At 51.0% G+C, this 15408-nt stretch overlaps 1 protein-coding gene across 1 annotated transcript in view; it reads right to left on the reverse strand.

Moving 5' to 3' along the window:
- Nucleotides 1–1493: 1493 nt before the first annotated feature.
- LOC144608442 (uncharacterized) overlaps nucleotides 1494–15408 on the reverse strand; it is a 29842-nt gene continuing 15927 nt past the window's right edge. Inside the window, exons 3-9 of the mRNA XM_078426216.1 lie at nucleotides 14973–15204; nucleotides 12224–12318; nucleotides 10651–10847; nucleotides 10211–10289; nucleotides 9072–9250; nucleotides 5802–6509; nucleotides 1494–2892 (exon numbers count right to left, since the gene is read on the reverse strand). Coding sequence (XP_078282342.1) covers nucleotides 2694–2892; nucleotides 5802–6509; nucleotides 9072–9250; nucleotides 10211–10289; nucleotides 10651–10847; nucleotides 12224–12318; nucleotides 14973–15204 — 1689 coding nt within the window. The 3' untranslated portion in view covers nucleotides 1494–2693. The remainder of the gene's footprint in view (nucleotides 2893–5801; nucleotides 6510–9071; nucleotides 9251–10210; nucleotides 10290–10650; nucleotides 10848–12223; nucleotides 12319–14972; nucleotides 15205–15408) is intronic.

A 15408-nucleotide genomic window follows, 5' to 3' on the forward strand; every position in this document is an offset into this window, starting at 1 on the left:
GTAGGCCATTTAGAACGGAGATGAGGAAAAACTTTTTCAGTCAGAGAGTTGTGAATCTGTGGAATTCTCTGCCTCAGAAGGCAGTGGAGGCCAATTCTCTGAATGCATTCAAGAGAGAGCTGGATAGAGCTCTTAAGGATAGCGGAGTCAGGGGGTATGGGGAGAAGGCAGGAACGGGGTACTGATTGAGAATGATCAGCCATGATCACATTGAACGGTGGTGCTGGCTCGAAGGGCCGAATGGCCTACTCCTGTACCTATTGTCTATTGTCTACTGACAGTTGACAGTTGGAGATGACAGTTGACAGTTGGAGATGACAGTTGACAGTTGGAGATGACAGTTAACAGTTGGAGATGACAGTTGAAGATCACGAGTGGACTGCTCGAGCCCACGAGTGGACAGACGTGTGGTGCTCCTCTCAACAGCAACAAGCACCTAACCATTCTCCTAACTAAGCGCCCGTGTGTTCAAAGGTATCACAAAGTGCTGGAGTAACTCAGCGGGCCAGGCAGCATCTCTGGAGAGAAGGGATGGGTGCGCATGTGGTCAACCATTGTCTCGTTAATAAAACCCGTTTGATTCACAACCCTTGGTTTACTACACTAGCTCAATTCCAAAACCAGGTTGGCATGGTGAGGTTGGGCCAAAGGGCCTGTTTCCTTGCTCAATCACTTTTTGACACTCATTTATTCTCCAATTTTAACCAAAGCATCTGATATAAGAGTCAAATAGAACGAGATTTTCTTTATTGCAAAGCACAGATAATGTAAAGGACACAAAACAAACAGAATCAGAATCAGAATCAGAACCGCCTTTATTGTCATCCAATAAAACAAGTCTTTTGAACGATATTTCGTCACCCACAGTCCAACAATAAGAGCAATAAAAATAAGCAATTTCACACACAATCACAAATAAACACAAAACAAAAAAAAGAAACATCCATCCCAGTGAGTCTCCTCCAGTCCCCTCCTCACTGTGATGGAAGGCCAGGATGTCTTTTCTCTTCCCATGCCGTCTTCTCCCGCGGTCAGGCTGTTGAAGTTGCCACGTTCCAGGCTGCGCCGGATGGTGAAAGGTCCACGGTGGGCCGACCCAAGCCCCACGATCCGGGGCGGGCGAAGACGCTGCCGCTGCCGGAGCTCCCAATGTCGGCCCCCACCCAGGGCAGGGCCTGCGAGCTTCCGACGTCCACGCGGCCCGCAGCCGGAGCCTCCGAAGGCGAGTCGCAGCCACTCCCCCGGCGCCACCACAGCCTCCGAAGGCAGCCTGCGCCGCAGACGGTGAGTCCGGTCCGTGGGCTCTGCGAACCAGAGGCCCAGGTGGTCCCAGCTGGAGGCTGCAGGCTCCAGGTGTTTGGCCGATGGTAGGCCGCAGCGGGAACGGAGACACCACCCAGAAAACAAAGGTCAGGACTCCGTTCGGAAGAGACAATTTTACAGTTCCCCCCCCCCCCCCCCCCCCACACCACACACCACACATAGTGCACAACCACAACAAATATCACATCACATCTACACACTACAATTAAGACCAAAAACAACAAAACACACCAAAGACAAACGGACTGCAGGGCAGCACCGCCACTTCCTGAATGGATATCATTCAAGGAGATAAAAGACCTTTGCTGAAGACTTTCTACATTAAAATTAAAGCAAACTTCAACCTGAGACTGGGCAATCAAAGCTCCTAAATAATGGCACTCCCACAGCTACTGCAGCTCGTTACTGCTTTGTCATTCCTTCCACACCCGCCCATCATCCTTCAGTAGGATAGGCTGGACTTTCGGACAATCCATGTCCTGCGTCAATCATCGCAAAAAAGGGCGGCACAGTGGCGCAGTGGTAGATTTGCCACCAGAGACCCGGGTTCGATCCCGATTGCGGGTGCCGTCTGTACGGAGTTTGTACGTTCTCCCCGTGACCTTAGAACTGAGTTGAGGAAAAACTTTTTCAGTCAGAGAGTTGTGAATCTGTGGAATTCTCTGCCTCAGAAGGCAGTGGAGGTCAATTCTCTGAATGCATTCAAGAGAGAGCTAGATAGAGCTCTTAAGGATAGCGGAGTCAGGGGGTATGGGGAGAAGGCAGGAACGGGGTACTGATTGAGAATGATCAGCCATGATCACATTGAATGGTGGTGCTGGCTCGAAGGGCCAAATGGCCTCCTCCTGCACCTATTGTCTATTTGGACAGGTAGGTGGATAGGAGAGGTTTAGAGGGATATGGGCCAAATGTGGGCAGGTGGCCTACTCCTGTACCTGACTCCTGTACCTATTGTCTATTGTCTATTGTCTATTGTTACGGGCCTCATTTCTGGAGGAAGGATTTAGTTTAGTCTAGTTTAGAGAAACAGCACGGAACCAGTCCATGCCAGCACGAACCAGTCCATGCCAACCAGCGATCCCCCCATAAACTAGCACTACCCTACACACACTAGGGACAATCAACAATCGTTACCAAAGCCAATTAACCTACAAACCCGCACATCTTTGGAGTGTGGGAGGAAACCGGAGATCCTGGAGTAAACCCACACAGGTCACGGGGAGAACGTACAATCTCCATACAGACAGCACCCGTAGTCGCGATGGAACCCGGGTCTCCGGCGCTGTGAGGCAGCAACTCTACCGCCGCGCCACCCCACTTTATACGGGCTATCTATCTCCCACGCACAGTCTGAGATCTGATGCAACGTTTTAACTTATGAACTTAGGAGTTGCTTTTAGACAACCTTTACTGGGGACCTGGGGGGCTTTCGCTGTTCTGCTCGAGGTCTGTTCTTTATGAGCCCCTGGTTGTGTTCTCAATTTCCGGAGCCGCTCAGACAAGTCGGATACGTCTCTGGTTGAAGGTGGAGCAGCTGGTTGGCTTCTGCGGGCTGGGGAGTAAAGGCACCTGGAAGCAGAGCAACACCAAGAAAACAACGCAAGTGAAAATTCAGACTGAGGGTTCCAAGTTTAGTCTAGATTAGAGACACAGCGCGGAAACAGGCCCGTCAGCACACCGAGCCCACTCCGACCAGCGATCCCCGCACACTAACACAGCTCTACACCACGCACGAGGGACCACAGCCAATTAACCTATAACCCCGTACATCTTTGGAGTCTGGAAGGAAACCAGAAATCCTGGAGAAACCCCACTGAGTTACTCCAGCATTTAGAGTCTAAACCAAACTAAACTAGTTTCTCTGAAGAAAGGCATTGACCTGAAACGTCACCTTTACCTTTTCTCCTCAGATGCTGCCTGACCCTTTGAGTTACTCCAGCTTTTTGTGTCTATCTTCAGTGTAAACCAGCATCTGCTGTTCCTTCTCACAAATGTTCTACACCTACACCTCTCCTCTTCCTAAACCCAGCAGCATAATCAAGGACCAGTCTCACCCCGGCCACTCCCTCTTCTCCCCTCTCCCATCAGGGCAAAAGGCACAGAAGTGTGAAAACGCACACCTCCAGATTCAGGGACAGTTTCTTCCCGGCTGTTATCAGGCAACTGAACCATCCTACCACAACCAGAGAGCAGTGCTGAACTACTATCTACCTCATTGGTGACCCTCGGACTATCCTTGATCGGACTTTGCTGGCTTTACCTTGCACTAAACGTTATTCCCTTTATCCTGTATCTGTATGTTTTGTTGCCTCCATCACAGTGAGGGGGTGTTTGGAGTTACTGTGATGGATGTCTGTGTTTGGGTCGTGTGTCGTGCGTTCTTTTCTTTTTTGCTGTGTGCCTGCTGACTGCTGAAATTCCGTTCGGTATTTATACCGAATGACAATAAAGTTCTGTTATACTGTTATTATACTGTTATACACTGTGGACGGCTCGATTGTAATCATGTATTGTCTTTCCGCTGACTGGTTAGGACGCAACAAAAGCTATTCACTGTACCTCGGTACACGTGACAATGAACTCAACTGAACTGTAAAGATCTTCTCTCCTCGACCTACACTTCTTCTGGAGCCAAAGGACGCATCGCCCCCCCTCCGTGACACGCTGGTCAACCTGATGAGCACCTTCAGCAACAGACTGGTCCCACCAAGATGCAGCACAGAACGAACGCCACAGGAGAACCTTCTTCTCTGTGGCTATCAAACTGGGCAACTCCTCCCCCTTCTGTCGTGGGCAGACTGAATCCCCTCCCCCTCCCCAATTTTTACACATCCCCCAATCTTTTCCACTCATCACTTTAATTTCCTGTTTCCTGCTTCTTGTTGTGTTTTTATGATTGTTGGCAGATCAATGGGGGACTGCACAGTAGCGCAGCGGTAGAGTTGCTGCCTTACAGCGAATGCAGCGCCGGAGACCCAGGTTCGATCCTGACTACGGGCGCTGTCTGTACGGGGTTTGTACGTTCTCCCCGTGACCTGCGTGGGTTTTCTCCGAGATCTTCGGTTTCCTCCCACACTCCAAAGATGTACAGGTATGTAGGTTAATTGACTGGGTAAATGTAAAAATTGTCCCCAGTGTGTGTAGGATAGTGTTAATTTTATTTATTTATTTTTTCAGATACAGCGCGGAAATGTGCGGGGATCGCTGGGCGGCACGGACTCGGTGGGCCGAAGGGCCTGTTTCCGCACTGTATCTCTAAATCTAAAAAAAATCTAAAATCTAAATCAATTTCCCTCCTGGGATAAATAAAGTTCTATCGTATCGTATCGTATCGCTAGGAACAAAGAACAAAGGAGGACCCGGCGTGGGGGGGGGGGACCGCCGTGGGGGGGGGGGACCGCCGTGAGGGAGGGGGAGGAGAATAATGGAGGACCTGGGGCTCGCGATACTTTGTCGGCGCCCTTTATGTGGCGACTCTTTGCATACCTTGGGTGTGCAAGCAAAGAATTTCAATGAAGTATTCCATTCATTCATTCTCTTCCTACACCTCTCCTCCACTTTGATGAACTTTATGAACAGGGCGGCACGGTGGCGCAGCGGTAGAGTTGCTGCCTTGCAGCGAATGCAGCGCCGGAGACCCGGGTTCCATCCCGACTACGGGGGCCGTCCGTACGGAGTTTGTACGTTCTCCCCGTGACCTGCGTGGGTTTTCTCCGAGATCTTCGGTTTCCTCCCACACTCCAAAGACGTACAGATTTGTCGGTTAATTGGCTGGGCAAATGTAAAAATTGTCCCTAGTGTGTGTAGGATAGTGTTAGCATGCGGGGATCGCTGGTCGGCGCGGACTTGGTGGGCTGAAATGGGGTGTTTTGCGCTGTATCTCTAAACTAAACTAAACTAAAGACAGGAACACAAAGCAGAGGCAAAGTCTCTGAACAATCTTTCCTGGAGCCATTATTTGCAAAACACACAACAAAGTATGGCTGAAAAACAAAGTTGAAATTCAAATGGTGGAACTGCAGCTGGGTGAAGTGATGGTGTGGGAGAGTGTTGGTGTGCGGGGATCGCTGGGCGGCGCGGACACGGTGGGCCGAAGGGCCTGTTTCCTCGCTGTATCTCTAAACTAAACTTTATAAATGAACGCTTTAGTGTTGCAGGCAGAGAGGGAGTCAGGGTGAGATTCTTTGCTTTGCACGCCCAGGGTACGCGAGGAGTGGCCACGTAAAGGGCCAGGGTATGCGAGGAGTGGCCACGTAAAGGGCCAGGGTATGCGAGGAGTGGCCACGTAAAGGGCCAGGGTATGCGAGGAGTGGCCACGTAAAGGGCCAGAGTATGTGAGGAGTGGCCACGTAAAGGGCCAGGGTATGCGAGGAGTGACCACCTAAAGGGCCAGGGTATGCGAGGAGTGGCCACGTAAAGGGCGCCTTGGTCCGGCGGATGGGCCATTGTGCTCCAGGGTCGGTAAGGCCTGGCCGTACCTGGTGGTGTTCACATACTCGTCCTTGGCCGTCCTCTTGACCACGGGCTTGGTCTCGCACTTGCCCTCGCTGGTGATGGCGCTGACGGTGCAGGCATACTCGGAGTTGGCGGTCAGGCGGCGGGCGGTGAAGGATCGGTCGGGGCCCAGGTAGACCACCTTGCCGTTCATGCACAGCTCGAAGTTGAACAGGCGTCCCAGGGGCACCTGGGGCATGTCCCAGGTGATGAACATCTCGTTGCGGCCCAGCACATTGGCGGTCAGCCTGCCCGGGGCGTGGTCTCCGGGGTCGGCCGTGCGGCCCCACAGCGCGGCGCGCTGCCCCTTGCCCTTGCCGGTGCACGCGCACACGTGGAACAGGTAGCCCCGGGAAGGGGCGAGGCCGCTCACGATGCAGCTGCGCTCCGATGTCGTCTCGATGGCCGCCTCGCCCTTGTACACCACGTAGCAGCGGATGGTGCCGCTGGGCTGCGGCGGCGGGGACCACGACAGCTTCAGCTGGGTTGGCGTGCAGCCAATGACCCGGAAGTCCAGCGGGCAGCTCGGGACGGACTCCTCCACCGTGACCCTGCTCACATCGCTGTACAGCCCGTCATCCCCCTCAGTGCCAACGTGCAGCCTGAAGGCGTACTCCTTGCTCGCCTTCACGTCCGCCAGCACGTACCTACAATCCGGGCCCTTGTACAGTAACCTGTCTCCATCAAACAAGCTGAAATGACAGCAAAGTGAACCACGCTCAAGTACATTCACCACCAGAGACCTTCCAGAGCCTGGGGCCACACAGTCTAAGAATGATAAAAGGTCATCTTATCGAGACAAAAGGACTGGACAAGCTAGATGCAGGAAAAATGTTCCCAATGTTGGGCGAGTCCAGAACCAGGGGCCACACAGTCTAAGAATGATAAAAGGCCATCTTATCGAGACGTATAAACTTATAAAAAGACTGGACAATCTAGATGCAGGAAAAATGTTCCCAATGTTGGGGGAGTCCAGAACCAGGGGCCACAATCTTAGAATAAAGGGGAGGCCATTTAAAACTGAGATGAGAAAAAGGAACTTTTTTTCACCCAGAGTTGTGAATGTGTGGAATTCATTGCCACAGAAGGCTGTGGAGGCCAATTCACTGGATGTTTTTAAGGCAGAGACAGATTATTGATTAGTGCGGGTGTCAGATGTTATGGGGAGAAGACAGGAGAATGGGGTGAGGAGGGAGAGATAGATCAGCCATGATTGAATGGCGGAGTGGACTTGATGGGCCGAATGGCCTCATTCTGCTGCCGTCACTTATGAACTTACTCGATAACCTGTTGAGCGAATTCTCCTAGACACAAAGGTGGTTATTTAAACACTTGCACCGATCTTGTGTTAAAGTGGGTCGCATACAGAAGTTATCAAAGTGAGTTTAGTGGTACAGGGAAGAATGAAGAAGGGGAATTAAGAAATCACGCAACCCAGAGAGTTGTGGATTTGTGGAATTCTCTGCCACAGAGGGCAGTGGAGGCCAATTCACTGGATGAATTTAAAAGAGAGTTAGATAGAGCTCTAGGGGCTAGCGGAATCATGGGATATGGGGAGAAGGCAGGCAAGGGTTACTGATTGTGGATGATCAGTCGTGATCACAATGAACTGGCTCGAAGGGCCGAATGACCTGGAATTTAGAAGATTGAGGGGGGATCTTATAGAAACTTACAAAATTCTTAAGGGGTTGGACAGGCTAGATGCAGGAAGATTGTTCCCGATGTTGGGGAAGTCCAGAACAAGGGGTCACAGTTTAAGGATAAGGGGGAAGTCTTTTAGGAGCGAGATGAGAACGTTTTTTTTCACACAGAGAGTGGTGAATCTGTGGAATTCTCTGCCACAGAAGGTAGTTGAGGCCAGTTCATTGGCTATATTTAAGAGGGAGTTAGATGTGGCCCTTGTGGCTAAAGGGATCAGAGGGTATGGAGAGATGGCAGGTACAGGATACTGAGTTGGATGATCAGCCATGATCATATTGAATGGCGGTGCAGGCTCGAAGGGCCGAATAGCCTACTCCTGCACCTATTTTCTATGTTTCTATGTTTCTATGACCTCCTCCTGAACCTATTATCTATGTTTCCGTGTAAAAGACGTGCAGGTTTGAAGGTTAATTGGCTTCAGTAAAATTGTCACTATGTGTGTCGGAGAGAACTGGGGTGTGAGTAATCGCTGGTCGGCATGGACTCGGTGGGGCCTGTGGCCTTTTTCCACTCTGTGTCTCTAAACTAAATCAAACTAAACCCAACTAAATGTGTAGGAAGGAACTGCAGGTGCAAGTTTGCAGCGAAGGTGGACTGGAAATGCTGGAGTAACTCAGCGGGACAGGCAGCAGCTCTGGAGAGAAGGAACGGGTGACGTTTCGGGTCGAGTAAATGTCTGTATGGAGTTTGTACGTTCTCCCTGTGACCTGCGTGGGTTTTCTCCGGGTGCTCCAGTTTCCTCCCACACTTTAAAGACATAAAGGTTTGTAGATTAATTGGCTTGGTATAAACGTAAATTGTCCCTAGTGTGTGTAGAATAGTATCAGTGTGTGAGGATCGCTGGTCAGTGCAGACCCAGTGGGTAGAAGGGCTTGTTCAGTTTCAGTTTAGTTCATTGTCATGTGTACCGAGGTACAGTGAAAAGCTTTTGTTGCGTGTTGACCAGTCAGCGGAAAGACAACACATGATTACAATCGAGCCATTTACAGATATGTATTATTACAGAAATACATGTATAAATGGATGGTACCTGCAGTGTATTCCTCAACTGAATCAAACTAAACAGAAAACTATTCTGGGTGGCACGGTGGCGCAGCGGTAGAGTTGCCGCCTTACAGCGCTTGCAGCGCCGGAGACCCGGGTTCCATCCCGACTACGGGTGCTGTCTGCACGGAGTTTGTACGTTCTCCCCGTGACCTGGGGTATGGGGAGAAGGCAGGAACGGGGTACTGATTGAGAATGATCAGCCATGATCACATTGAATGGCGGTGCTGGCTCAAAGGGCCGAATGGCCTCTTCCTGCACCTATTGTCTATTGTCTATTGACCTGCGTGGGTTTTCTCCGAGATCTTCGGTTTCCCCCCACACTCCAAAGACGTGCAGGTTTGTAGGTTAATTGGCTTGGGTTTGAATACTTAGTATTAGTGTCCTTAGTGTGCGTAGGTCCTTGTGTTTGTGTGTGGGGTTCGCAGGTCGGCACGGTCTCGGTGGGCCGAAGGGCCTGTATGTCTAAACTAAACTAAACTACTTCCAACCACTACGTTTGTTCTCACCTGTACATCACCTCCAGTCCACTGTCCAGCACCAGCTTATTCCAGCTGATTTGGATTGAGTTGGCGTTCAGGATGTCCACATGGGGCGGGGGGGGTTTGGGGACAGGCTGCAGCTTTCTCAAGGTGAAGTCCACTTCTTCCAGCAGGTCCTTGCCAGCCGTGGGCGAGCAGGCCATACTCTATGCAACACGGGACAGGATTAAAATCAGCACTCAAGGTCACTGCTACAATACAAAATCAGCAGCACAATGCCCGGGCTCAATAAGGCGCCGGTCAGGCCACATTTGGAGTACAGTGAGCAATTTTGGGCCGCACATATGTGGAAGGATGTGCTGGATCTGGAGAAGGTCCAGAGGAGGTTTCCAAGAATGATTCCAGGAACGAGTGGATTTACTTATGATGAGGTAGACAGTGAGATGAGATAGTGTTAATGTGCGGGTAGCGCTGGGCTGGGCGGCACGGCCCCGGTGGGCCGAAGGGCCTGTTTCTGCGCTGTATCTCTAAATCTAAATCTAAATCTAAATCTCAGGAGGGAAGGTGTGGGCAACGTTTCTTCAGACTTATGATGAGCGTTTGTCGGCCCTGGGCCTGTACTCGCTGGAGTTTAGAAGAATGAAGGGGGACCTTATTGAAACATCGAATAGTGAGCGGCCTGGATAGAGTGGATGTGGAGAGGATGTTTCCACTAGTGGGAGAGTCTAGGACCAGAGGCCACAGCCTCAGAATTAAAGGACGTTCCTTTATGAAGGTATCACAAAATGCTGGAGTAACTCAGCGGGACAGGCAGCATCTAGGAGAGAAGGAACGGGTGACCCTTCTTCAGACTGAAGTCGGGGGGGGGGCGGGACAAAGAAAAGGAAGGAGATGATGAAGAATTTCTTCAGTCAGAGGGTGGTGAATCTGTGGAATTCATCGCCACAGAAGGCTGTAGAGGACAAGTCAGTGGGTATTTTTAAGGCAGAGATGGATAGATTCTTGATCAGTACGGGTGTCAGGGGTTATGGGGAGAAGGCAGGAGAATGGGGTTGGGAGGGAAAGATAGATCAGCCATGATTGAATGGTGGAGTAGACTCGATGGGCCGAATGGCCTAATTCTGCTGCTGTCACTTATGACCTTGTGAACTGGCATCATTACCAACCTTCAACAGGGTGGAGATTTTCGGATGTTCTCTCAGTTTGACAACTCCTTTTGGATGACTGCCCAATACTCTTAACGTCCTGTGAGTATAGAAACGAGACACATTATTCCCCTCAAAACAGTATGTCCTTAGAAGGCTTAGGAGGTTTGGCATGTCCCCAACAACTCTCACCAATCTGGAGTCATAGAGTGATACAGTGCGGAAACAGGCCCTTCGGCCCAACTTGCCAACACCGGCCAACATGTCCCAGCTACACTAGTCCCATCTACCCATCTACCTACATCCTATCTTTGTCCCGCCCCCCGACATCAGTCTGAAGAAGGGTCCCGACCCGAAACGTCACCCATTCCTTCTCTCCAGAGATGCTACCTGACCCGCTGAGTTACTCCAGCAATTTGCGGTACCTTCGATTTACCCTCACACTGTTAGCATTTACGTACATGGCAGCAAACCAGGCCGACTCTGGCTCCTGCGATTCCAGTAACACGCACAAGGTGTTCAGTATTTCTGGGAAGATGGGATTCAGCAAGATATGTGCGTGTCCGTCCTTGTCCGCAGCAAGGCAGCTCAGCGCAAAGCAAGCGTTCTTGCTGCACCCGGTATCCCCGTCCAACATCATTCTCTCCAGCGCTGTTATCTAAACAAGGGCAACAGTGTTAGTTCAGTTTATTATAATGGGCGCGGCGGTAGAGTTGCTGCCTCACAGCGCCAGAGGCCCAGGTTCGATCCTGACTACGGGTGCTGTCTGTACGGAGTTTGTACGTTCTCCGCGTGACCTCGTGGGTTTTCTCCCAGTGCTCCGGTTTCCTCCCACACTCCAAAGACGTGCAGGTTTGTAGGTTAATCAGTTTAGTTTAGTTCAGAGATACAGCGCTGAAACAGGCCCTTCGGCCCACCGAGTCCACAACGACCAGCACACTAACACTATCCCACATACACTAGGGACAATTTTTACCTTTAACAAGCCAATTAACCTACAAACCTGTACGTCTTTTGAGTGTGGGAGGAAACTGAAGATCTCGGAGAAAACCCACGCAGGTCACGGGGAGAACGTACAAACTCCGTACAGACGGCGCCAGCAGACGGGATGGAACCCGGGTCTCCGGCGCTGCATTCGCTGTAAGGCAGCAACTCCACTGCTGTGCCATCGGTAAAATTGTAAATAGTCCCCAGTGTGTGTGTGTCTAGGATAGTGTTAGTGTGCGGGGATCATTGGTCAGCATGGACACAGTTTACACGCTGAATCTGTAAAGTAAACTAAACTATTGACGCGCATAACAAGGTACAGTGAAACGCATCAACCAGTGAGTGGAAAGATGATGCATGATTACAATCGGGGCGTCCACAGTTTACAGATACATGGTGAGGGAATTTGTCCAGGGGAAATCGAATTTAGAAGGATGAGAGGGGATCTTATCGAAACGTATAAGATTATTAAGGGGTTGGACATGTTAGAGGCAGGAAACATGTTCCCAATGTTGGGGGAGTCCAGAACCAGGGGCCATAGTTTAAGAATAAGGGGTAGGCCATTTAGAACGGAGACGAGGAAAAACCTTTTCAGTCAGAGAGTTGTGAATCTGTGGAATTCTCTGCCTCAGAAGGCAGTGGAGGCCAATTCTCTGAATGCATTCAAGAGAGAACTAGACAGAGCTCTTAAGGATAGCGGAGTCAGGGGGTATGGGGAGAAGGCAGGAACGGAGTACTGATTGTGGATGATCAGCCATGATCACAGCGAATGGCGGTGCTGGCTCGAAGGGCCGAATGGCCTCCTCCTGCACCTATTGTCCATAAATGAAATTAAATGTGGAATTTGAAGACGCTTTCAAATGAGGAATCAATTAGCACTAATGGAAGTGCAAGGTTAAGTCCAATCAAGGATAGTCCGAGGGTCACCAAAGAGGTAGATAGTAGTTCAGGACTGTTCTCTGGTTGGTGGTAGGATGGTTCAGTTGCCTGATATCAGCTGGGAAGAAACCGTCTGTGGTTGTTGACAGGATGGTTGAGGTATCTCACCATCGCTGGAGCTTCCTCCATGTCCAGCGTCTGTTTGAGGCCAGTGTCCAAATTGCAAAGACGTCCAAGAGCAAATGCTGCACTCATCCCACAACCTGCCGAGGGGCAATGAGAGAGGGTTATCACCAACGGGGCAGACCGGCAATCACAACCTGGAATTAGACACAGAAAACTGGGGTAACTCAGCAAGGAACAGGCAGCACCTCTGGAGAGAAGCAATGGCTGACGGTTTGGGTCGAGACCTTTCTTCACAACCCGGAGATTGCTGTTTGGGCCCTTCAGCCCCACCGAGTCCGCGCCGCCCAGTGATTCCCCCCACCCCCCCCCCCCCCCCCCACCCAACACACACACCAACCAACACACTCGAGAGATCATTGTACAACTTGCCAAAGTCAATGAACCTGCAGACCTGTCGGGTTTGTAGATTAAAGGAGGCAGACACAAATTGCTGGAGTAACTCAGCGGCTCAGGCAGCACCTCGACACGGTGGCGCAGCGGCAGAGTTGCTGTCTCACAGCGCCGGAGACCCGGGTTCGATCCCGACTACGGGCGCCATCTGTACGGAGTTTGCACGTTCTCCCCGTGACCTGCGTGGGTTTTCTCCGAGATCTTCGGCTTCCTCCCACACTCCAAAGACGTACAGGTTTGTAGGTTAATTGGCTGGGCAAATGTAAAAACTGTCCCTAGTTGGGTGTAGGATAGTGTTAGTGTGCGGGGATCGCTGGTCGGCGCGGACCCGGTGGGCCGAAAGGGCCTGTTTCTGCGCTGTATCTCTAAAACGAAACTATCCTACACACACTTGGGACAATTTACAATTTTGTTACCAAGCTAATTAGTCTACAAACCTGTACGTCTTTGGAGTGTGGGAGGAAACCGGAGCACCCGGAGGAAACCCACGCAGGTCGCGGGGAGAACGTACAAACTCCGTACAGTTCAGTTCAGACATACAGCGCGAAAACAGTTGGCCACAGTGATACAGTGGCACAAAACAGACCCTTTGGCTCACCGAGTCTGCGCCAACTCGTGCTCACCCCATACACCCACCGTAACGACAGCACCCGTGGTCTGGATCGAAACCCCGGTCCTTGATGCTGTGAGGCAGCAGCTCTACCGCTGTGCCACCGTGCCACCCCAATAGGCAGTGTCTCGTTAGCTATGTCAACTCTCGTCTCCTCCTGCCCTGACCCACTGCTCACCCACAATCATGTTTGGACAGATAGTCTTTTGGCACATCCACCCGAACTGCTGCTGCACGATGTCTCAATCCAACTGTGGCCTTCCAGCAAAGTGTACAAACAATGGGACATGCTGTTCCCCTTTACACTGACTGATCTGAAGGCTGACAATAGACAATAGACAATAGACAATAGGTGCAGGAGTAGGCCATTCAGCCCTTTGAGCCAGCACCGCCATTCAATGTGATCATGGCTGATCATTCTCAATCAGTACCCCGTTCCTGCCTTCTCCCCATACCCCCTGACTCCGCTATCCTTAAAAGCTCTATCTAGCTCTCTCTTGATGCCTCTCTTGACCATTCTTGTGATGCACGATTTTCAACCAGAGAGCTGTGCTGAACTACTACCTACCTCTGATAACCCTCGGACTATCCTTGATCAGACTTTACTGGCTTTACCTTGCACTAAACGTCAGTCTGAAGAAGGGTCTCGACCCGAAACGTCACCCATTCCTTCTCTCCAGAGACGCTGCCTGACCCGCTGAGTTACTCCGGCACTTTGTGTCTATCTAACCAGCACCTGCAGTTCCCTCCTGCACTCTCCCTAATCATGTATCTGCACACTCCAAATGGCTCGGTTGGAACCATGCATGGTCCTTCCGCTGACTGGTTAGCACGCAAGAAAAGGGGTTTTCACTGTATTACAAAGTGCTGGAGTAACTCAGCGGGTCAGGCAGCATCTCAGGAGAGAAGGAATGGGTGACGTTTCGGGTCTAGACCCTTCTTCAGATTTTCACTGTACCTCACTGTAGGTGACAGTAATCTCAACTGAAATAAAGTGCAGTTGTAAAAGGAGGCAAAATAAATATCCACATTCGAAATGCCACAGCACACTGGTGAGATAAATGATTAGTGGATAAAATCCTGTAAAATCTTAACTTTCTGTTTGACATTAATACAAACGGGCAAATGCTCTCTCTGCTTTTCTCCGAAAATGATTAATTTTGAAAAGGGCAAGTAATTCATTCAAGAGAGAGCTAGATATAGCTCTTAAGGATAGCGGAGTCAGGGGGTATGGGGAGAAGGCAGGAACGGGGTACTGATTGAGAATGATCAGCCATCATCACATTGAATGGCGGTGCTGGCTCGAAGGGCCGAATGGCCTCCTCCTGCACCTATTGTCTATTGTAATTCCAAATTCACTTCACTTAAATGAACAAAATTATCTGTTGACTCGGATAATAAGAGATTTGGAATGTTTAAAAACTGAATGCCAAACTGTTCTGGTCATGAAACCCTATACGTCAACTCACTCGCTCCGTCTCTCTATCTCTCTATCCCCCTTTCTCTCTCTCCGTCCCCCTCTCTCTCTCTCTCTCCCGTCCCCCCCTCTCTCTCTCTCCCCGTCCCCCTCACCCATTCCCTCTCTCCTAGATGCTGCCTGACCTGCTGAGTTACTCCAGCACTAAATACCTTTGATTTGTACCAGCATCTGCAGTTATTTCCCTACACCTTAGTGTAGCTAATATCGACTCACTTCAGTGTTCAACGTAAGCGGGGCAGGGGCTCGCTCACCTGCCTCATCGATTCCCAGCGAGGCGATCAGCTTGGCCAGGGTGTGCGTGCACTGAGGGTGGTCCAGGATGGTCCTGCAGCCCGATTCACAGATGGTCACCCTGGCCAGAACCAGGGCCGCATTGCTGGCCGTCCATCTGTTGCCGCTGTCCAGAAGTGCAGTCACGTCGCTCACGATCTCCTGGATGTGAGAGTCCTGCAGCAACCAGCGCCGCCCCTCCACCGTCTCAGCCTGGCACACACACACACACAAACACACACACACACGGGGACAGCATCAGTCCGACCACGAAGAAGGAGGGTCTCCACCCAACTCTGTGATCTACGGACCGTTCCCAGGGACGCATTCAGAGACGGACATCCAGTGCTGCTGGAAGGTCATCAACTCGGTGAGAGATTCTCTCTGGTCTGCCCGGGCCTTGTTGACCTCCCAGCG

This window comes from Rhinoraja longicauda, chromosome 31 (assembly GCF_053455715.1).
Source record: "Rhinoraja longicauda isolate Sanriku21f chromosome 31, sRhiLon1.1, whole genome shotgun sequence".
Taxonomy (NCBI): Eukaryota; Metazoa; Chordata; class Chondrichthyes; order Rajiformes; family Arhynchobatidae; genus Rhinoraja; species Rhinoraja longicauda.